Consider the following 20101-nt stretch of genomic DNA (forward strand, 5'->3'; position numbering starts at 1 on the left):
AAACTTGAGAAAAACGCCGGCACCCACTGGGGATATCAATAACTTTACTACCAAGACCAGCATGCTTCGGGGTATGACACCTCAGAGGCGGGACTTGTGAATAATTTAAAAAGTATGCCGGGTTTCAACTCACCTGTTTGCTTCCCGTGAACAAGAGCAGAGAGCTGCTCGAAACGCGTTGGGACTGTGATAATTGTGAAAGGGCAGCATTACTGCCACGCTGTTTGTTCTCCATTAAAGGCAGTTAAACTCCTCAGCGAGTGGCGTCTCCATATGGGCAACCATGATGTGTGTGATTTGAAGCGGCCAGCCCGGTCGCGGAGACGCCCCGCTGGTACTCATGCAGATTGAGAGTTTGGTATTCACCAAGCTTGGGAGCTGAGGAGGCCGCATGGTGCAACGCGATAAAAGGACAGCGGTGGCGCATTGGTTCCCCTTCCAAACCACTTGGATTTAAAATACAGAAAACTTGAGAAAAACGCCGGCACCCACTGGGGATATCAATAACTTTACTACCAAGACCAGCATGCTTCGGGGTATGTGACCTCAGAGGCGGGACTTGTGAATAATTTAAAAAGTATGCCGGGTTTCAACTCACCTGTTTGCTTCCCGTGAACAAGAGCAGAGAGCTGCTCGAAACGCGTTGGGACTGTGATAATTGTGAAAGGGCAGCATTACTGCCACGCTGTTTGTTCTCCATTAAAGGCAGTTAAACTCCTCAGCGAGTGGCGTCTCCATATGGGCAACCATGATGTGTGTGATTTGAAGCGGCCAGCCCGGTCGCGGAGACGCCCCGCTGGTACTCATGCAGATTGAGAGTTTGGTATTCACCAAGCTTGGGAGCTGAGGAGGCCGCATGGTGCAACGCGATAAAAGGACAGCGGTGGCGCATTGGTTCCCCTTCCAAACCACTTGGATTTAAAATACAGAAAACTTGAGAAAAACGCCGGCACCCACTGGGGATATCAATAACTTTACTACCAAGACCAGCATGCTTCGGGGTATGTGACCTCAGAGGCGGGACTTGTGAATAATTTAAAAAGTATGCCGGGTTTCAACTCACCTGTTTGCTTCCCGTGAACAAGAGCAGAGAGCTGCTCGAAACGCGTTGGGACTGTGATAATTGTGAAAGGGCAGCATTACTGCCACGCTGTTTGTTCTCCATTAAAGGCAGTTAAACTCCTCAGCGAGTGGCGTCTCCATATGGGCAACCATGATGTGTGTGATTTGAAGCGGCCAGCCCGGTCGCGGAGACGCCCCGCTGGTACTCATGCAGATTGAGAGTTTGGTATTCACCAAGCTTGGGAGCTGAGGAGGCCGCATGGTGCAACGCGATAAAAGGACAGCGGTGGCGCATTGGTTCCCCTTCCAAACCACTTGGATTTAAAATACAGAAAACTTGAGAAAAACGCCGGCACCCACTGGGGATATCAATAACTTTACTACCAAGACCAGCATGCTTCGGGGTATGTGACCTCAGAGGCGGGACTTGTGAATAATTTAAAAAGTATGCCGGGTTTCAACTCACCTGTTTGCTTCCCGTGAACAAGAGCAGAGAGCTGCTCGAAACGCGTTGGGACTGTGATAATTGTGAAAGGGCAGCATTACTGCCACGCTGTTTGTTCTCCATTAAAGGCAGTTAAACTCCTCAGCGAGTGGCGTCTCCATATGGGCAACCATGATGTGTGTGATTTGAAGCGGCCAGCCCGGTCGCGGAGACGCCCCGCTGGTACTCATGCAGATTGAGAGTTTGGTATTCACCAAGCTTGGGAGCTGAGGAGGCCGCATGGTGCAACGCGATAAAAGGACAGCGGTGGCGCATTGGTTCCCCTTCCAAACCACTTGGATTTAAAATACAGAAAACTTGAGAAAAACGCCGGCACCCACTGGGGATATCAATAACTTTACTACCAAGACCAGCATGCTTCGGGGTATGTGACCTCAGAGGCGGGACTTGTGAATAATTTAAAAAGTATGCCGGGTTTCAACTCACCTGTTTGCTTCCCGTGAACAAGAGCAGAGAGCTGCTCGAAACGCGTTGGGACTGTGATAATTGTGAAAGGGCAGCATTACTGCCACGCTGTTTGTTCTCCATTAAAGGCAGTTAAACTCCTCAGCGAGTGGCGTCTCCATATGGGCAACCATGATGTGTGTGATTTGAAGCGGCCAGCCCGGTCGCGGAGACACCCCGCTGGTACTCATGCAGATTGAGAGTTTGGTATTCACCAAGCTTGGGAGCTGAGGAGGCCGCATGGTGCAACGCGATAAAAGGACAGCGGTGGCGCATTGGTTCCCCTTCCAAACCACTTGGATTTAAAATACAGAAAACTTGAGAAAAACGCCGGCACCCACTGGGGATATCAATAACTTTACTACCAAGACCAGCATGCTTCGGGGTATGTGACCTCAGAGGCGGGACTTGTGAATAATTTAAAAAGTATGCCGGGTTTCAACTCACCTGTTTGCTTCCCGTGAACAAGAGCAGAGAGCTGCTCGAAACGCGTTGGGACTGTGATAATTGTGAAAGGGCAGCATTACTGCCACGCTGTTTGTTCTCCATTAAAGGCAGTTAAACTCCTCAGCGAGTGGCGTCTCCATATGGGCAACCATGATGTGTGTGATATATATATATATATATATATATGCCTCCAAGACGGTTCCTCTGCGGGAGATTATGCAGCGCTCACGTATGTGCGGTATCCTGCGGCAGAACCAAGCCGCTATTATCCTCAAAACTTTCTCCCAGCTGGGAAAAACGGGTCGCACAGCCAACTTTGGATTTTCAACAGTAATCCTTTTTATTTCACTCATTAACAAGGGCAACAGGCACAGAGATCTACGCGTTTCGGTGTCACTCCACCTTGCTCACGATCACTGGGTTTGCCCCACCCACAAACATTTAACCACAACCATTTTTTTCATTTTTTCAAAAAAACGTGTTTCCTGTCACATGGTGTGCTAAGAATTGTGGTCCTTGTAGTTTTTACAAGCTTTTGACAAAAGACTGTTTTTGAAAAAAGGTGCATCTAAATTAATAATTAACACAAATTACCAAAATTAAATGCATTTTAGTCATGTGCCTTCCAATAGGCATCGAATAACATTATTTGAAATGCCTTCCAATAGGCTAACTCATACTTGTTATTAAGACATGTTCTTGCAAGAATGATTTAATGTCTGTTCAAAGGTGCACATACAACTCCTCCGATTGATTCAACCCATTCGGGTGCAGGGTCCTCAGGTTAATGATGAATTTCGATTCAACTTGTCGCAGTTTTTTCGCTCGATCACCCCCCCGCTCACCTTTAAAAATAGTTTGAATGCCATAAAATTTCAGTTTTTGCCAATCACCCTGGTGTGCTAGTTCCATATGTTTGGCTAGGGCATTAGAGCGGTCCTTATGAATTGTGGCCCTCATATGTTGCAAGATTCGGTTCTTCAATTCAACAGTTGTGCTTCCAACATATTGCATGGGGCAGGGGCACTCCACCACATATACAGTGAATGGTGTTTTGCACGTGATACACTGTCTGATTTTCCATTTCTTTTTGTTGGCCAAAGTGATTTCTTTTGTTGGCTTGGCTATCTGGCACATTTTACACCCATGGCATTTCATAAACCCTTTGGTTTTCAGCCAATCATCCTGTCTCTTTTTCTGGAAGTGGCTGTGTATCAGATGATCCTTTAGATTTTTGGCACGCCTGTAGGTTATTATAGGATGTGTTCCAACAATCTCTTTGACAGTGTTGTCTAATTGTAACAATTTCCAATTTCTTCGGAGAATTTTGCCAATTTTTTCACTTTCTTGTGAATAGTCTGTTATTAGACGAATTTTATTTGCCTCGGGATCTACTCCTTTGTTTTTTCTCTTCAAACAATCCTCGCGTGTTTTTGTACTACTTTTTGCGAGGCTATCTTTCACTGTTTGTTGTGGGTATTTCCTTTGGATGAATCTTTCATCCAAAGGAACACCGAAGGGGTAGTTACATTCATCTCCACCTATCACTCCAGATCATGGCAAGTATACAATACTTTCAAACGCCATTGGAATGTGCTGAGAACGGAATCTACTTTGAGCGAAGTGTTGAGTGAAAACCCCAAGATGACTTACAGGAAAGCTCATTCTTTGAAGGACAGGCTAAGCAAGAATGAAGTGAGCCTGAGCGTAACTAAAGCAAATGACATCAAAGGTTTCTATACCTGCATGAAATGTAAAGCCTGCAGGTATAGTCACAATATCAAAAGAGTCTTCTTCCCTGTCGAAGCAGTTGAAAAAACAATTAACAAACATCTAACATGCCTTTCGGAGTATTGTGTGTACGTTTTGACGTGCCCATGTGCTAGGAAATATGTGGGAAGCACTATGTTCCCTGCAAAAAAACGTGTCCTAGAACACATGAGATCCATCGAGAATAAAGATCAAACTTCACCAATTGCACGTCATTTCGAGGAACTACACAAAAGCAACAGAAATCTGTTGAAGTTCTTCGTAATCGACAAGCTTCCAGCCATGAAAAGAGGTGGTGACAAAATCCACAAGTTAAGACAAATGGAGAACAGGTATATTCTTGAACTTGACACCCTGATGCCCAGAGGCTTGAACTCTGAGGAAGAAATGAAATGGCATCTGGGGGATTAGGATACAGGTTGTATCCCACATGTTGAGTCTGTTCAAGAAGAAACCATTTCTATTCAGTAATGTAATAGGGCCCAAGGTCTATTCAGTGCATACTGCTATTTTTAATGAAACTGATCATTTTAATGTGTGTTTCACTGTTTAATTCACTTAGTTTGTGACTCATAGCCAACATGGAAGCCTCTTGGTATGCTTTAAGTTATTAGTATTCTGATGGGTCCATTTTCTTTTGTCTTTTGTGTCTCACCTGTAGGTATTGACAATATAATGGTGCACAGGAAGAGAAATTCTACTGAGACATTGATACTTGGAGTGGTTTGAGCTAATGCACTGTTTCATTTCTCACTTGAGACTTTATAATTTATGTAATATATTAACTTAGTGCGTTACAGTTTGTACAACACAACTCACTTGAGAATGGAATTATTTACAATGATTTATGTTATTACTATTGATTTGAAAAGACAGAATTATATAACCCCACATGGGTTGAAATTTAAATTTAAATGAGCTATTTTCTCAAACCTCAGAATGGTTATGTATAACTCACTTGAGGCTATACGATATGGAATTTATTTTAAGTAATGATGTAAGGATGTTACTGTATTACAAACGCACTATTTGCTTTGACTATAGTGTCTCTAAATGATGAAATACAATGCAAAATTGGTCGTTTTGTTTATGTTGAAACGCAAAAGGCAAATGCTTATATACCTTGGACAATCTGATTGATGTAAGCGTACTCCATTCCAAGATGGCCGCGACATTTAATGCTATGAGTCTGTTGTTTATTTTTATTATCACTCAATCACGTGAAACTTTATTTATTGTTTGCTCATTGTTTTTTAAATCACCCGTGACCAAGGCGAGTTTCCTCGCCGAAACGCGTTGGGTTTTTTCCTTGTTTCATCACGATGCTGCATTGGAATGAATAAAATGAATTTGGAAAAGCGCACTTGGTATTGAATCGTGATCCCTGGTTTCTCGAGGAGAGTGCAGGATCGTAGCGTTGCTACGTATTGTGGACCTGAATATTGACACAGGGTTACCTTTGCCCCTGAACTGCACCGCTGTCTTGGTGTCCCGGCGTTGCGAAGGATGTGGACCTGAATATATATATATATATATATATATATATATATATATATATCCCAAGCTTCCAAACACCAGCCGGTTGCACTCGTGGGCGGGTGCACGCCAAACGGGGGTGTGCCCGTTTCACAATGTTCTTTACACACATCCAAGGATCATACAATCCACAAAGGAAAGCAGCACTCGCAGGGGGTTGTTCCAAACCAATTTATTCGTGCTGTTTGTTCCGCCACGAATAAATTGGTTTGGAACAACCCCCTGCGAGTGCTGCTTTCCTTTGTGGATTGTATGATCCTTGGATGTGTGTAAAGAACATATATACATATACACATATATATATATATATACACACATATATATATATATATATATATACACATATACATATATATATATATATATATATATATATATATATATATATATATATATATATATATATATATATATATATATATATATATATATAAACAGTCAATAAGCATTTGGAAACTAATAGGAGGGTAGAACAGAGGCTCACCTTATGGAAAAAGATTACGAAGCACAGCTTGTCCTACTGCGGTATCCCGTTCATTCATGGCACCCAGACAGTAGTGTTTCGTGAACGTGTACCTGCTGGACCACGTGGCTGCTCTGCGATTCTGATGCAGCGGGACACCGGCAAAAAGTGCAGTAGAGGACGCCATGGATCTGGTGGAATGGGCCCTTACTGAAGACTGCAAAGGTTTGCCTGCCCTTTGATGGCAGAAAGCAATAGCCGAAGACACCCAGCGGGCTATTGTAGGTTTGGTGACTGGACGTCCCTTGTGAAAGCGGCCATAGGCTACGAAGAGTTGGTCAGATTTGCGGAACTGGGCCGTTCTGCTGATATAGAACTTCAAGCACTGCTTAATGTCCAAGGAATGCAAGCGTTGCTCCGCAGGAGACTGTGGGTTAGCAAAGAAAGTCTTCAGAATAACAGGTTCATTGATGTGGAAATCTGAAGGTACTTTAGGAAGAAAAGTAGGGTTAGTGCGTAGCAGCACACAATCCGGCTGAAACTGAAGAAATGGTGGTTTGATCGTGAATGCATGAATGTCACTCACTCGACGCGAAGACGTCAATGCAAGAAGAAGAGCAACCTTCCAGGTGATGTACTTGAGGTCAGCTCTATGTATTGGTTCAAATGGTGCATTCATTAACTGTGCTAAAACAATGTTGAGGCGCCACGCAGGAGGAGGGCGCCGGATTGGTGGAAATTTACGAAATAGTCCCTTGAAAAATTGGCATATTATCCTAGAGGAACAGAGGGAGGTGGAGCCATTGTGGCGGAAGCGTGAAATTGCCGCCAGAAAAACTCTCAAAGTTGCATGAGACAATCCTGACTGAGCTAATTGAAAGAAGAAAGGGAGGAGCTGAGCGGGCGTTGCACGCAAGGGATGCACACCGGCAGCAGCACACCAATGGCAGAAACGTTTCCATTTCAACTTGTAAGTCTTTATAGTTGAAGGAGCTCTGGCCTGAGCAAGGATGTCTCGACATTCTTGAGGAATGGTTAGAAGTGCAAATTCACAGTGTTCAGGTTCCAGGCTGATAAGCTCAGAGAAGAGGGGTCCGGATGGTAGATGAGACCCCTGTCCATGGAAAGAAGATCCATCCGAGGAAGAAGAAGGATGGGCTCGCATTGGGACAGAAGGAGCAACTCCGAGAACCATGCCTGTCGTGGCCACCTGGGAGCAATGAGAAGGATGTGGCAGGGTTCTCTCCGTATCTTCCAAAGCACTCGCGGCACCAGAGGGAATGGAGGAAAGGCGTAAGCAAACAGATTCGACCAGTTCATAAAAAGGGCATTGCCCTGTGACCCCTTGTGGGGATGCCAACTTGCGTAAGCTGGGCATTTGCGGTTCTCTAGTGTTGCAAAGAGATCCAGCGCCGGCGACCCCAGCGACGAAAGATCATGTTGAGTGTTGGTTGATGTAGTTCCCACTCGTGGGTTGATGATCGGGATCTGCTTAGGGAATCCGCCAGGAGGTTAGACAACCCCGGGAGATGAACTGCGGTGATCGTGATTTGGTGATTGAGTGACCAGTCCCAAATTGCCTGTGCCAGGCGAGACAGCACCGGAGATTTCGTTCCGCCCTGCTTGTTTATGTAGTGCATGCATGTTGTGTTGTCTGTTTGTATGAGGACAGACTCTCCTTGCAGCACGGGTTGAAACTACTTCAGCGCTAGGAAAATAGCCATGAGTTCCAATTTGTTGATGTGCCAGGCTTTCTGATGTAGAGTCCATTTTCCTTTTATAGACAGGTCTTGGAGGTGCGCCCCCCATCCCTCCAGAGACGCGTCCGTGGTGAGTGTAAGATCTGGGGTGTTTGATAGGAACGACCTCCCTGCTGCAAGATGCAATGGCTGTGTCCACCATTTGAGCGCTGCTCTCATGCGAGTCATGACACAAATCAGATCGTTGAAGGATCCGGTGACCTGACGCCACTGTCCGTCTAATTCCTCTTGAATAGGACGTATCCGTAGTCTGCAATGTGGGATGAGAGCGATGCACGAAGAAGCCATACCTAGAAAGGACTTCAACAGTCGAACTGAAATGTACTGTTTTGACAGTAGAAGAAACACTAGACGAAGAATCCTCTGTTGACGTTCCAGGGATACAAACGCCTTTGCCAGCGTGGTGTCTAGTGTGGCCCCTAGGAAATCCTTGCAAGTTGCAGGGTGCAATTGGGACTTTTCCAGGTTGAGAGACTGACCCAAGGAACAAAACACCCTCTGACAAACGGAGGTATGGTGCAGCAGTTGTGAGTGGGACTGTGACTTCAGAAGGCAATCGTCGAGATATGGGACTATCTGGACACCTTGGAGGCGAAGAAAGGCCATGACCGGAGCCAATATTTTGGTAAAGACTCGAGGGGCAGAACAGAGGCCAAATGGCAGGACTCTGAACTGGAAATGCTGTTGCCCCACCTTGAACCGTAGGAACTTCCGATGACCTGGGAGTATCGGGACATGGAAGTAGGCGTCTCGGAGGTCGATAGTCGCCATGAAATCTCCGACTGAGAACAAACGCAAGATTTCTGTAAGCGTTAGCATGCGGAAGGATTGATTCTTGAGATATTGATTGAGCGCTCTCAAGTCCAATATGGGTCTCCATTCCCCGTTCTTCTTGACGATTAGGAAAAAACGGGAATAGAACCCCTTCCCTCTCTGAGACTTTGGCACCACTTCTACTGCACCCTTCTGAATCAGAAGGCGAACCTGATGGAAAAGTTCCTTGAGGTGCGGAGGCGGCCCGGAAGGTGGTGTCGGAGGAGGTATTTCGACGAATTCCAATGCATGGCCTTTTTCTACAATGTCGAGCACCCAACGGTCCGTGGTGATGGAGGACCATTGAGAACCAAACCGAGAGATTCGTCCTCCAATTTGCAGAGTTAAAGGCAAGTCATTGACGTTTGTTGGAAGATCCCCTGTAAGTGGACTTTCCTCTATAGGTCTTGGTCTCTGCTGACGAGAAGACTGTTGACGGTTTCCGGAGAAACGCTGGTTGCCTTGGTTATAGGAGCGATATTGATTGCTTCCTCCTCGAAAATTGGAATTAGTGCCTCGTCCTCGAGCTCCCCGAAAGGGCTGTTTCTTAAATTGAAGAGGACCTAAGGCACGTGCCGTGTCAGTGTCCTTTATAGATTGCAACGCTTCGTCAATGTGTGCTCCGAAGAGTGATTCGCCATCATATGGCATATCAAGAATTTTTGCTTGAACTTCCTGACGGAAAGAGGTCGAGCGCAACCAACCTTGCCGACGTAAGACGGCCGCTCCAGCGAGTTGTCAAAATCCAGTGCAGGCCACATCCACTGCACAATCAATCAATTCTTCGGATGTTCTTTCACCTTCCTGAAGAAGCTGTAACGCTTCCGCCTTGGAAGCATCCGGAAGTAACGCCACATAGGCGGACATATCTGCCCAAACTTGACGGTCATAGCGACTCAAAATGGCCATAGCATTAGCCACTCGCACAGTAGTGGAAGACATTGAGGAAAATGTGCGCCCTATAGCATCAAGGCGCCGGCCCTCACGGTCCGGAGGAGCTCTGATAGTAGATGCAGGATTCCGCGATCCCCTCTGAGCTGCCTGTGTAACAACAGAATCAGGCTTCGGCTGGCCAGTAAGGCATGCCGGAGATCCCACCGGCGCCTTATATTTCTTCTCTAACCTTGGCAATTGTGCCGGTAAAGAGTTTGGAGTCTTCATGAGTTTCACCCCTTCAGCCCAGATGAAATCTATAATTGGGCAGTATGAATCTGTTTAAATGGTTGGTTCTTGAAGTCATAAAGGAAACAATCTTTCTCTCTTTGGACTCGTGGCAACTTGAAACGCTGAGCCGCTCTATCCATCAATTGATGGAAGCTTGCAATATCCACCGGAGGAGAAACCCCTGGCGTCACTTGAGATGGGGATGGTGCCTGTGCCCGATAGTCATCCCACTCCGCCATCTGATCATCACCATCCACATCCGTAACTTCTCCATCCTCTCGCTCTGGTGGGTTCTCGTCGTCATCATCTGGATACAAAGTTGCATGAACCTGAATTGATGTGTGTCTCTGAATGGTAGCAGGCGGTGAAGGTACTGAAGGAGCGGTTGGCGGTTCCGTAATCGGGGTCAAAACAGATGGGACAGTAGACACTTGTGGTGATGGCGGGAAACGCTGATTATAGTCATCCAACATATTTTGGAGGCTTGAAATCATTGACAATGGCAACATCGCAGCTGGCATTTGAGTCTGAACTTCATCATGTTGGCCATACTTTTCCTCCTCATCATTACTGAAGTCCTGACACTTTATAATTAAATCTGACGGACTTTGAGCCTCAGTAAAAGCCTCATGCACATGCCCTTCAGACTCCTGATCTGAGTCCGTAGCAAACATAGGAGAGGGTGGAAGAGCCATTTCCCCTTCAGGAAAAGTTGCAACCTGGTCCGATTTGCTGGAAGACAGCGGCAACAAAGGTATTGAGGCAAATGAAGATGGTGTCATCTTTTTTTTTTTTTTTTTGAAAACCTTTATTGTGCATTTAAGAAAAGACAAGTACGGGCCCACAACCAACTGGCCGGCCACAGAAACTGTTAAAGCCCCCGCGCATACAATATGGCGACACAGTAATACATCATTACCACAAGCGAGCATTGAAAACCACATCGTAGATCATCACGATACCATGACAAAGGAGCAATGAAGGTTAATTTTAAACATTTTTCGTTGCAACAATTAAGGTCAGCTTTTCATTTGCAGATCGAAAATACAAATTATAAATGAAGAGAACGGAGTCCGTGTAGGCATAACAGCACATGAGTGACAAATCAACCATAGAGTTCAACAGCCCAAAAGTCAGGTTTCCCCGGGCGGCATGGCAGCTCAAAGTATGTGCAGCGAAGGTAACAGAATCAGCAATCGAATCAACGTATGCCGCCACCCGCCCGCAACAGTCCGATACACGGACCAAAAGAAAGAAAGAAGAAGAGACAAAAAGAAGAAAGACCAAGGCACCATAGAAACTAAAACCAAGAAACTAAAAGCCCCTCCCCCAACCCCCCACCCTACACGCATGCGGAGGCTACGGCCTACCCCCCCCCCCAGCAGTGTGTCTGTCGCCCAATAAACCCGAAATATAGAACAAGGAGAGAAAAAGAAAAAGGGAAGAAGTAGGAAAACGCCTAAAGTATGAGAGTAAGAAAGGAACATCCTAATCTAAAACTCCCATAGAACACAGAAGCCCGGAGGAGGGCCAGAACCAATTATTCCCAGACTCCACAGCCCGCACAAAACCTATACCCCACCAAAAAGGATCAACAACAGGACATATCAATTGCAACCTTAAGTGGGGAAAAGAAACAGTTAAAACAGCGCATTCAAACGTAGCAGAAAGCGTCCCAGTCCAAGTCTTCGCCAGTCAAGCAAACAAAATCAGTGAGAAGAACACCATTAGCCCTGGCCCGAACGTTGAAAGCCCACCAAACATGGCCACCGCTGGGAGCTCATCGAAGGCAGAACAAAGGGACAAGATGGCCGCCCCCAACCAAGAAGAAGCAGAAGAAGATGAAATGAAAGTCTCCATTGACCAATAAGTCCAGTGTCCAAAAAGACCATCGTCCCCTCAAGCACAGGATGAAAAACATTCCACCACCGTAGTAAAAAGGCTTCCGAGGCAAAGGCAGCCAGGAGGGTCAGCAACCGGGAAGGCGGTAAACGAGGCAGTGGTAACGAGTGCATCGGCAGAGTCTCAATTCCCGGAGCGAGGGGAGACAATGTAACAGCAGCTCCGTCAATCGACAGATACGATCCATTGTTGCCAGGGATCATCCGCTTCATTGAGCACGCAAGCGAAAACATAGTATCCATTCCAGGAGTGATCGGAAGCAGCAGGGAGCCGGAGCGCACCGGGCGCCTCGGGGCAGATATAGCGTCGTCAATCTTCCGACCCAGCTCCCAGGTGCACCGCAGCCATGTGTCCCTTAAGCCGGCGAGAGCTGCCAGGATGTCGCCGCAAGTCAGGTCCCGCTGCGGTTCTAACCTGTCCGTGATGTAGGTAGTTGCCGTCAGGCCGCCATATCTCTCAAGGCTAGGCAGGATAGTACGCCCGGGGGATAAGGAGGTATTCATCTCCCCGTCCTCGAAAACCAGGCGCCAGCACCACCTCGCCAATGAAACCACAATGGAGAAAGGAGGGCGACACGGACTCCGGGAGACAGGCCGGGACGCCGGTAGAAGCGCGGCTTGTAGTACAGAGTTGTGCACAGGGAGAACCCCTGCGCCTTCAGTCGAGGAGGGCGACCCAAGGCCGAAAAGGTGTTCCAAAATGGAGTCAGCTCAGCCCGTCAGCAGCAGAACAAAGGGAAGTAATGTGAGAGGGGATTCCACCTCGCCGGTACACACCACAGCCACTGAGGGAACCCGCCACATCCGTAAAGGGTACACACCATCTCCCTCCGCAGGCGGCAGCGCCACCTCAAACATCAGCGCCTCCCCAGATCGTCTCACCGACGTCGGTACAGCAGCTCCCAGCGGCGGCGGTCGGCAGAGGGTCCAGGGGCAATCATGGAGGACAACCAACGTTTCCAGATCTCCGTCAAATCAGCAGGCAGAGACTTCGGAGGAACGCGAGCGGAATCAGCGCGTTGCAATCGCTGTTACACCGCAACATAGGCACAGGAGAAAAGGCAGGATATCGATGCAGGAGGGAAAGGCTCGCGGAGCCGGGAGCCTACACGTCCGTCCCGACGGCCATCTTGGCTCCTCCCAGATGGTGTCATCTTGACTATATCTTGCGACCTTGTCGTCGACGGCAATCCTTCCGTCAACGGAGCTTTCGGAGGCATAGACGGTGCAATGGTCTTTGCGGTCTTCTTCGCCGAAACCGCCATCGAAACCGTCGACGACGAGGACATAGTCGACGGGGACGTCGTCGACAGCATTGGAACCGTCGACGGAACCTTCATTGACGTAGATGTCGACGGAGCCTTTTGTTTTATCTTTTTCGTCGATGGGACATTCGTCGATGGGACGGTCGTTGACGGAGCAGTCGCCGACGGGACAGACGAAGACGGAACACTCGTCGTCAAAGGCGTCAACGAAATCAACATCTTCAAACCTTTCGTCGACGACGATCGGACTGTCGACGACGGAGGTTTCTTCGTCGATGACAAAATTGGGATGATAGACGATACAGTCTTAGAACTGAGAATTACCTTCATCGACGACGATGACGTCGACGAAGGGGCTGTAGACGATCCAGAAGCAAGCGTCGCCGTGACTGTCGTCGTCGACTTTGAACCAGAGACAGCAAATCTCGTCGACGGATCCGTAGACGACACCGTCGTCGACGGAAAATCAGTTTTCTTCACAGGAAAACTTGAGGAAGATGCAGCAGGAGCCTGAGAGCCAGGTCTCGTGGGCCCAGAAGTGGTAGGAAGTAGTGAAGACACCGCAGGGGCCAAGGAAAGAGACATCCTCTTCTTTTTTAAAAATGGAGAAGGTACCTCCTGCACACTACCACGCTTGGAAGCTGCTTTAGAATGGCCGGAAATAAGACTTTCAGCATCAGAAAGTACATTATCTTTATCCTTCAGTCTCTGAAGCGAGATGAGTAAACGGCCTTTTCTGTCTTTTAAGGTCTTTGTGGAGAATGTTCTACAGAACTTACAGCTCCCCACCTCATGGTCCGGGTACAGACAGTAAATACACTTACTGGGTGGGTCCTCAGAAAAAAGTCTTAGCTTTCCACAGGATGAACAGGCTCTGAAAAGACTTCTTACTTGTAGACATGTTGTAGAAAACAGGATGAACCTGAAGAGAAGAGAAAACTGAGCAGAGCTCAGAGAGACTCACTTACACACGACGTGCGGTAGAAAATCTGAGGGGCTGAGCTCTGAGGAGAAGGTTCTAGAGGGCTGCTGTCGCCTGATTGGCTGCAGTTTGGACTAACATAATGACAAGGATAGGCTGCATATGGTCTTTTCCTTCCCCATGCATTCCTATGTAGAATTTTGGGTAGGCAGTTTATGCCTTTTCTAATACATATTTCAGGTTTTTTCTTCTGATTATATATATATATATATATATATATATATATATATATATATATATATATATATATATATATGTTTATATATATATTTAGTTTAATATTGCTATTTTATTTACTGTGGAACTCCCACTCCGACGACGGGGAATATTCAAGCATGTGAATCTGTGAAAGACACCCCAATACTGGAGAAGGGTGGTGCCTGCCTGGTTAAAAGATTACATTGTTGGAAATAGATTAAGATCCTTATTAATAGGTGTCACACTGAATTTATCATTTTTTTTACTAGCATTCTAGATGTAGTGTTAATTTTTTTAATTTTTTTATTTTATATATCTAGTGAAAGGGGGATGTGTTGTGTTTGTATTCTTAGAATATTGTATTAACATTCTTCATGATACCATTTTGGATTCCTGGACATATAATAGTTAGAATGTGCAGAGGTCATGAGTAGTGCATTTTTTGTTTTTGACAGTTATGTTTAGCTGGATACTCGTTTGAGCTGGATGCATCTTACCGAGCTCTTCGATTCAATAAAGAAGATTCATTTAAACCACAATTCCTGTTTAACTGTTGCTTCATTTCACAATGTTACACCGAGGAAAAAAAGGACTTGCCTAGGATTTGGGATCTGTGACAGCTCTGGAAGAACAGGCAGTTGTGAACATAAACTCAACATCAAACAAGAGCATAACATCAGGTAGTGCTTGGCCAGTCTTGGTCAACATGCGCACACCCATCAATGTTGATAATTTGGTTGAATCGTTTAGCTTAGGACCTGAAATGGCTGCCATCCTTGTACCTCCCACTCGCCTCTAGGCCAACCTACACCTCATAACCTTCACTTCATCATGCTCTTCAAAGAGCCGCTCTTTTCACCGCACATTGTTTACTCGAGCTGTCAGTGTTCCTCTTGTTAGAAACCCCTGGTAAACCTTGTTGAAATGTTGATGGCGCCTGACCTCACTTCTCCCAGTTCGATGGCACCTCGTGAACCGCAGACATCATGAACTGCGCGCGCACCTTTTCTCTCTAGGCCGGTAAACGGTCAGCTTTCAAACACAAGCCTGCCAAGATCAATCTGCCTTCCATAACGGTCAAACCCGACACACATCGAGTTGTCAGCGGCGCTGGATTCAGAACCACATCAAATAACATGTCTTGCAGTACGAAGGGAACCATCTGCGGCCCCTCTAGGAGGCGCATTGTTTACAGCAGCAGAGTACTCACACATGCAGCCCCTCTGGTTCTTCGCCAGCTCGAAGCCTGGCCTGCACTCGCAGGATACTCCGCCTTTGGGGGTTTCTCGGCAAATATGGGCACAGCCGTGGTCTTTGTTCATGCAGCTCAGGCCCTCTGAAAAACACCAGCAACACATCATCGGGTGACACGCTTTGCAACAAGAAGCATTGTTCTTCACAGTGACAAGAAGCAGATTTCAATTCAGATCGACTCAAATCTCCATTATGAAGTGAATTAAAGCAAAATGTCAAAAAAAGATTAATGGTGAGCTTGCAATCAGCATGAGTGTTTTTTTTTAATGTTTCTTACTTTTCTCTGCACACTCGCGTAAAAACACACACAAATTGTATGTAAGAACAAAGGTAATAACTGGATGGCAGTGAATGATGTGTGCTACATTTTAGGAGGCTCCTGTCCAGCAGACTTTTGTTATATGGCCAAAGAAGTGAAGAACCACAGTAGTAAAGATGTCACCACAAAGACTAGCCACACTGCAACACAGCATTATTACCCACAGTGTCTGAGGTGGAGCCCGGTTTTAGGTCTGGCTGATGTACTGTTTACAATTCTTAAAAACATACACTGAGTGTAGCCTTTGCTTCACGTTAGGATCAATACTCCCTCATCTTATGCTATTGGCTATTTGGTGTATCATTCCTCCTCCAGGAAGGGCTTCCGTTGGAATGCACAAGGACTGTTTTACATCTGAAAAATACACTAAATCATCACGCCGTTTGTAACATTGAACTGTGCATTTCCTATATGGATTATATGTCAAAAGCAATCCTTTTTTGCTACTTCCTCATCTGCATCGGTAAAGCCTGTAAGGCAAGCTTTAATGTAATAAACAGCTTTTGTGCATGCAGCACACACATAAATAGCTTTTGTGAATGTCTATGCTCACAAACATAAGCACCTATTGCTAAAGTTTGTTGCAATTTGCCAATGCTTGTTGCCTTAGTTAAAAGGTTGACCACGTCCATCTTCCTTTTAAGAGTCCTTGCACACTGAGGTGAGTTCTCCCGAGGAGACAACCAATCCACTTGCCCTTAAGAAAAAACAAATATAAAGACAAAAAAAAGACTATTTTTCCTTTCTTTTTTTGGTTTCTCCTCTTTCTATGATAAGAACTCCCCAGCGCTCACCAGCTATCATGTTCAATAAATCCTGGTAATCCAAGAAGTGCGAAAAAGAAGACTAAATGAAGTAATGAAGATTACTGGTAAGTAATTGTGAATTACTGCAAGTGACAGTTCAGATACCCAGACTTCCTCTGCTCAACTGCCTGTGAGTAACCAACATTCACAGGTTCCAAAAGTAGCAGGGCTAAATCTGCTTTTCATCTTTAGGAAGTCCACAGAATATGTGTATTGAACTGGATACCAAAAATGCCCGCTATTGGCAGCACAATGAAATGGTAAACCTGCAGCAGACAGCACATATAAAACGCACTGTATGACTAAAGCCACTTATGGGCAGTACAACAGAACAGAGAGGCCACTGTAGGCCACTGTAGGCCACTGCCTGGTAAAGACATCTGTCACCGACGTAGTATCAACAGTTGACTTTCGGCAAACAGAGGTTCAGGAAACTCCACTCTAGACAGGTCCTTCACCCAGTTTTGTCAACAAGAAAGTAAGTGACCGGTTAGTATTATTTGTTTACATGGCCAACTGTGATTGTGGTACATACCCACTCCTAGGTGGTATTTGGGTGCACAGTAGAGTAACACGGTGGACATAAGAGGTTGATTATTCGGAAGGAGAGGCCTTCTCAAGACAAAGTGCCTCCTTAGCCAGCTTTCTCCTTCACTGGTTTTTGCGCTGTGGAGTTTCAGCTTCCTCTTTACCCGGAGAGTGTACAAGGTTGTTGTTCTTTGCCATATTCTATTAAACTGGGTTGTGTGCTTTGGTTATCATGACAATTGCAGCCGTGTGCTTGTGGAAGTAACTGGAGTGCTTATTCAATTCTGCCCTAAAGAGACATGCTTGCATTGTTGACCGCGATGACCATGTTGTGTTGAGTTTTCAAGAATTTCCCGAAGAGCAGGTGCATCGGTTTCACTCTGTGGTTGCAATTACTGCCATTCCGGAGCCCTAGGCTTCGAGGTCGTAGACATCTGCCCCATATATTGCTACCTGAACTGCAATAGACGGAGTGTTTGATTTTGCCAACCAAGGGCATATTGTGGAAAGAGTGCACTGCCCCTGAATTTGCATAGCTCTACATGGGTGCGCCTGGCACAGGCTGGAGCTGTGTGCCCTAAAATCACACTGTGCTGCTCCCAGGAAAGCCAGAAAAGTTTGCCTGCCCTGAGGGCAGGGTATTCATAAAATACCAACAACAGTTTAAGGCTGCCGGTCAATCTTTCACTGTGCAGGAGGCAACCACCTGCACTTCAATGGGGTGGCAGACATCCCCTTGCAGTCAGGTACAGCAAGTTACTGCACCGACCTGCAGAAGGATATTTGGGGAGTGGAGGCAGTCCTTTTCCTCCTCCACAGGTCTGTTCTGAAGGGGCAACTAAACGCAACCTTTTTGGTTAGTGCACCTTCTGGCAGCCTCTTTGCCTCTGACTCCATGTCTAAAATATGACGCTGATGCAGAAGAAGGGATCAGCATTACATTTACACCAGCACAATCAATATTACAAAAGGGGCCCGCACAAGTGTCTGCAGCCCCTTCGGTAATACAACAGTGCCCGGGGCACCATCTAGAATGTAGCCTCAGAGGTCTCTGGCTGGGCAGAATATGGACCCTATTTATGAAGTGAAGCAATGCCCTTGCGCCAGTAGGCTTTAAGCTTGGTACAGGGGTTAACGAATTTAACTCTCATCTAACTGGTTTCATGAGCCAGTGGGGGGCTTTTAAGGTGGTTGTTTTGTGGCCAGCGTTCTCAGATCAGGAGAAAAATATTGATCGTGGCTGCATTTGTATTTTGTTATAGCCTATGGAGTTTTTTGGGTTGGCATGGAATATTCATCCAGGTGGGTGCACCTAGAGATTTCCACTCCCAACTTACTTTGTGAAGGCGCAAGGTCTTACAGATCATGAAGCGTAGAACGTTATTGTCTTAGCCACGTTTTTTCTCTAAGATGAATACCCAAGATCGGAAGTGGAAACACGGTTTTGTCTACTATTTTGGGTTACTGTATTAGGGCTTGGGAAACTGCACCTGATCATTATTGTGGCTGGCTCCTTTTTAAGAGCAAAGACTCGACGCATTTAGATCAGTAGCCGGAGGACTCGAGCACTTTCAAGCAGTCCACGATCCAAGGTATCTGAAAATGCCAAGAGGCCATAGAGTGGGTGTGCATCTATTAACGAGGCCGGTAAAGAGGTATTCCCAGATATCACCCAAAAGGAGTTTCATTTATTGCATAGAGAAGATGGTGCTGTTTCAATTACTCCTGCACATGTCTTGGTATTTCTCAATAGACTTCTGATGGAGTAGAACAGGTGTGATTGCTTAGGAGGACCTATGAATTAGCAGTTTTAGATTTACAGGTGATGAGGACAAGATTAATTGGTTCAGGTATACCAATGTTACTCAAAGTCCTGCCCGGGGGCCGTAAGCCTTTACATGCGGCCCGGCCCCCTGGTCAATAGCAGCTGTGAGCTGCTCTTTACTCGTCTTAACACTAACAATATAAGGATGAGAAGTAAACAGTTAAGCATATATTCAAATGTTAGTGTGTGTTAAAGGAAGGAATTAACCAGGAAGTTCTGCACTGCTCAACTTAAGAAACATCCTCGTTTTAAAAGACATACTGCAGCAAAAGTGTGAAAATATGATAATCTCTCCAAAATTCAAAAAGTGTATTTAATATGAAGAACCTTATCACATTAATACATCACATTATATCACACATTATATTATACTGAGAAGTATTATTTTAAACGTGATAGTTTTCAAACATGTAATTTAGAACATGAATTCTTCCCTCCGGGCTCATATTTGTGACAATGAAGAAAAATGAGGAAAAGAGAAATAAACCAATTGCCTAGGATCCACAGTCTAATGAAGTGCGGAAGTCGAGATTAATCCCAGTTTTTCTGATTTCCCATTGTGCAATTAAGCCTCTAGAAGTGCATGCTTTGCTTCCCCTACACCCACCTTACTGCCAACTCCCTCCACCCGTCCATCACTCCACTGGCATCAATGAGGCCACCGTTCACATCACAGACCAAATTTATTGGCCTCTTGAAAAATGTTTGTGAGTACATACGTTCCGAAATAATGGATGTGCTCATGACGTTTCGGAAGTGCGCGAGAAATATCCATTCATCAACCTGGCAAAGACAGCTCGCAGAATAAGTGGAAAATGTCCCTCTATACATACAAAGTCTAATTCATGCCATTTAGTAGCAGCCTCTCCTCTTTATTTTACATTAAGTCTTTACTGTCTTTCTGCAAGTTGGTTGCTATTAGTGCCGGGGCACCGCTTGGTCCAACTTAAAAAAAACAAGTGTCTATAGGGGAGAAAGTTCCAAAGGTGTCATGTAGCTGGCAGAATCCACTGGCTCCTCACTTCGTCCAATTTGTGTTACTACCAAACTAGGTTTTTG

General features: G+C 45.8%; 1 protein-coding gene across 9 annotated transcripts in view; it reads right to left on the reverse strand.

Moving 5' to 3' along the window:
• Window positions 1–20101, reverse strand: part of SCUBE2 (signal peptide, CUB domain and EGF like domain containing 2) — a 676704-nt gene that overhangs the window by 423627 nt on the left and 232976 nt on the right. For all 9 annotated transcript variants that reach the window (XM_078680979.1, XM_078680981.1, XM_078680980.1 and 6 more), the window contains one exon: window positions 15521–15646. In XM_078680979.1, coding sequence (XP_078537105.1) covers window positions 15521–15646 — 126 coding nt within the window. The remainder of the gene's footprint in view (window positions 1–15520; window positions 15647–20101) is intronic.

Source organism: Lissotriton helveticus, chromosome 3_1, assembly GCF_964261635.1.
Source record: "Lissotriton helveticus chromosome 3_1, aLisHel1.1, whole genome shotgun sequence".
In the NCBI taxonomy this organism is placed as follows: Eukaryota; Metazoa; Chordata; class Amphibia; order Caudata; family Salamandridae; genus Lissotriton; species Lissotriton helveticus.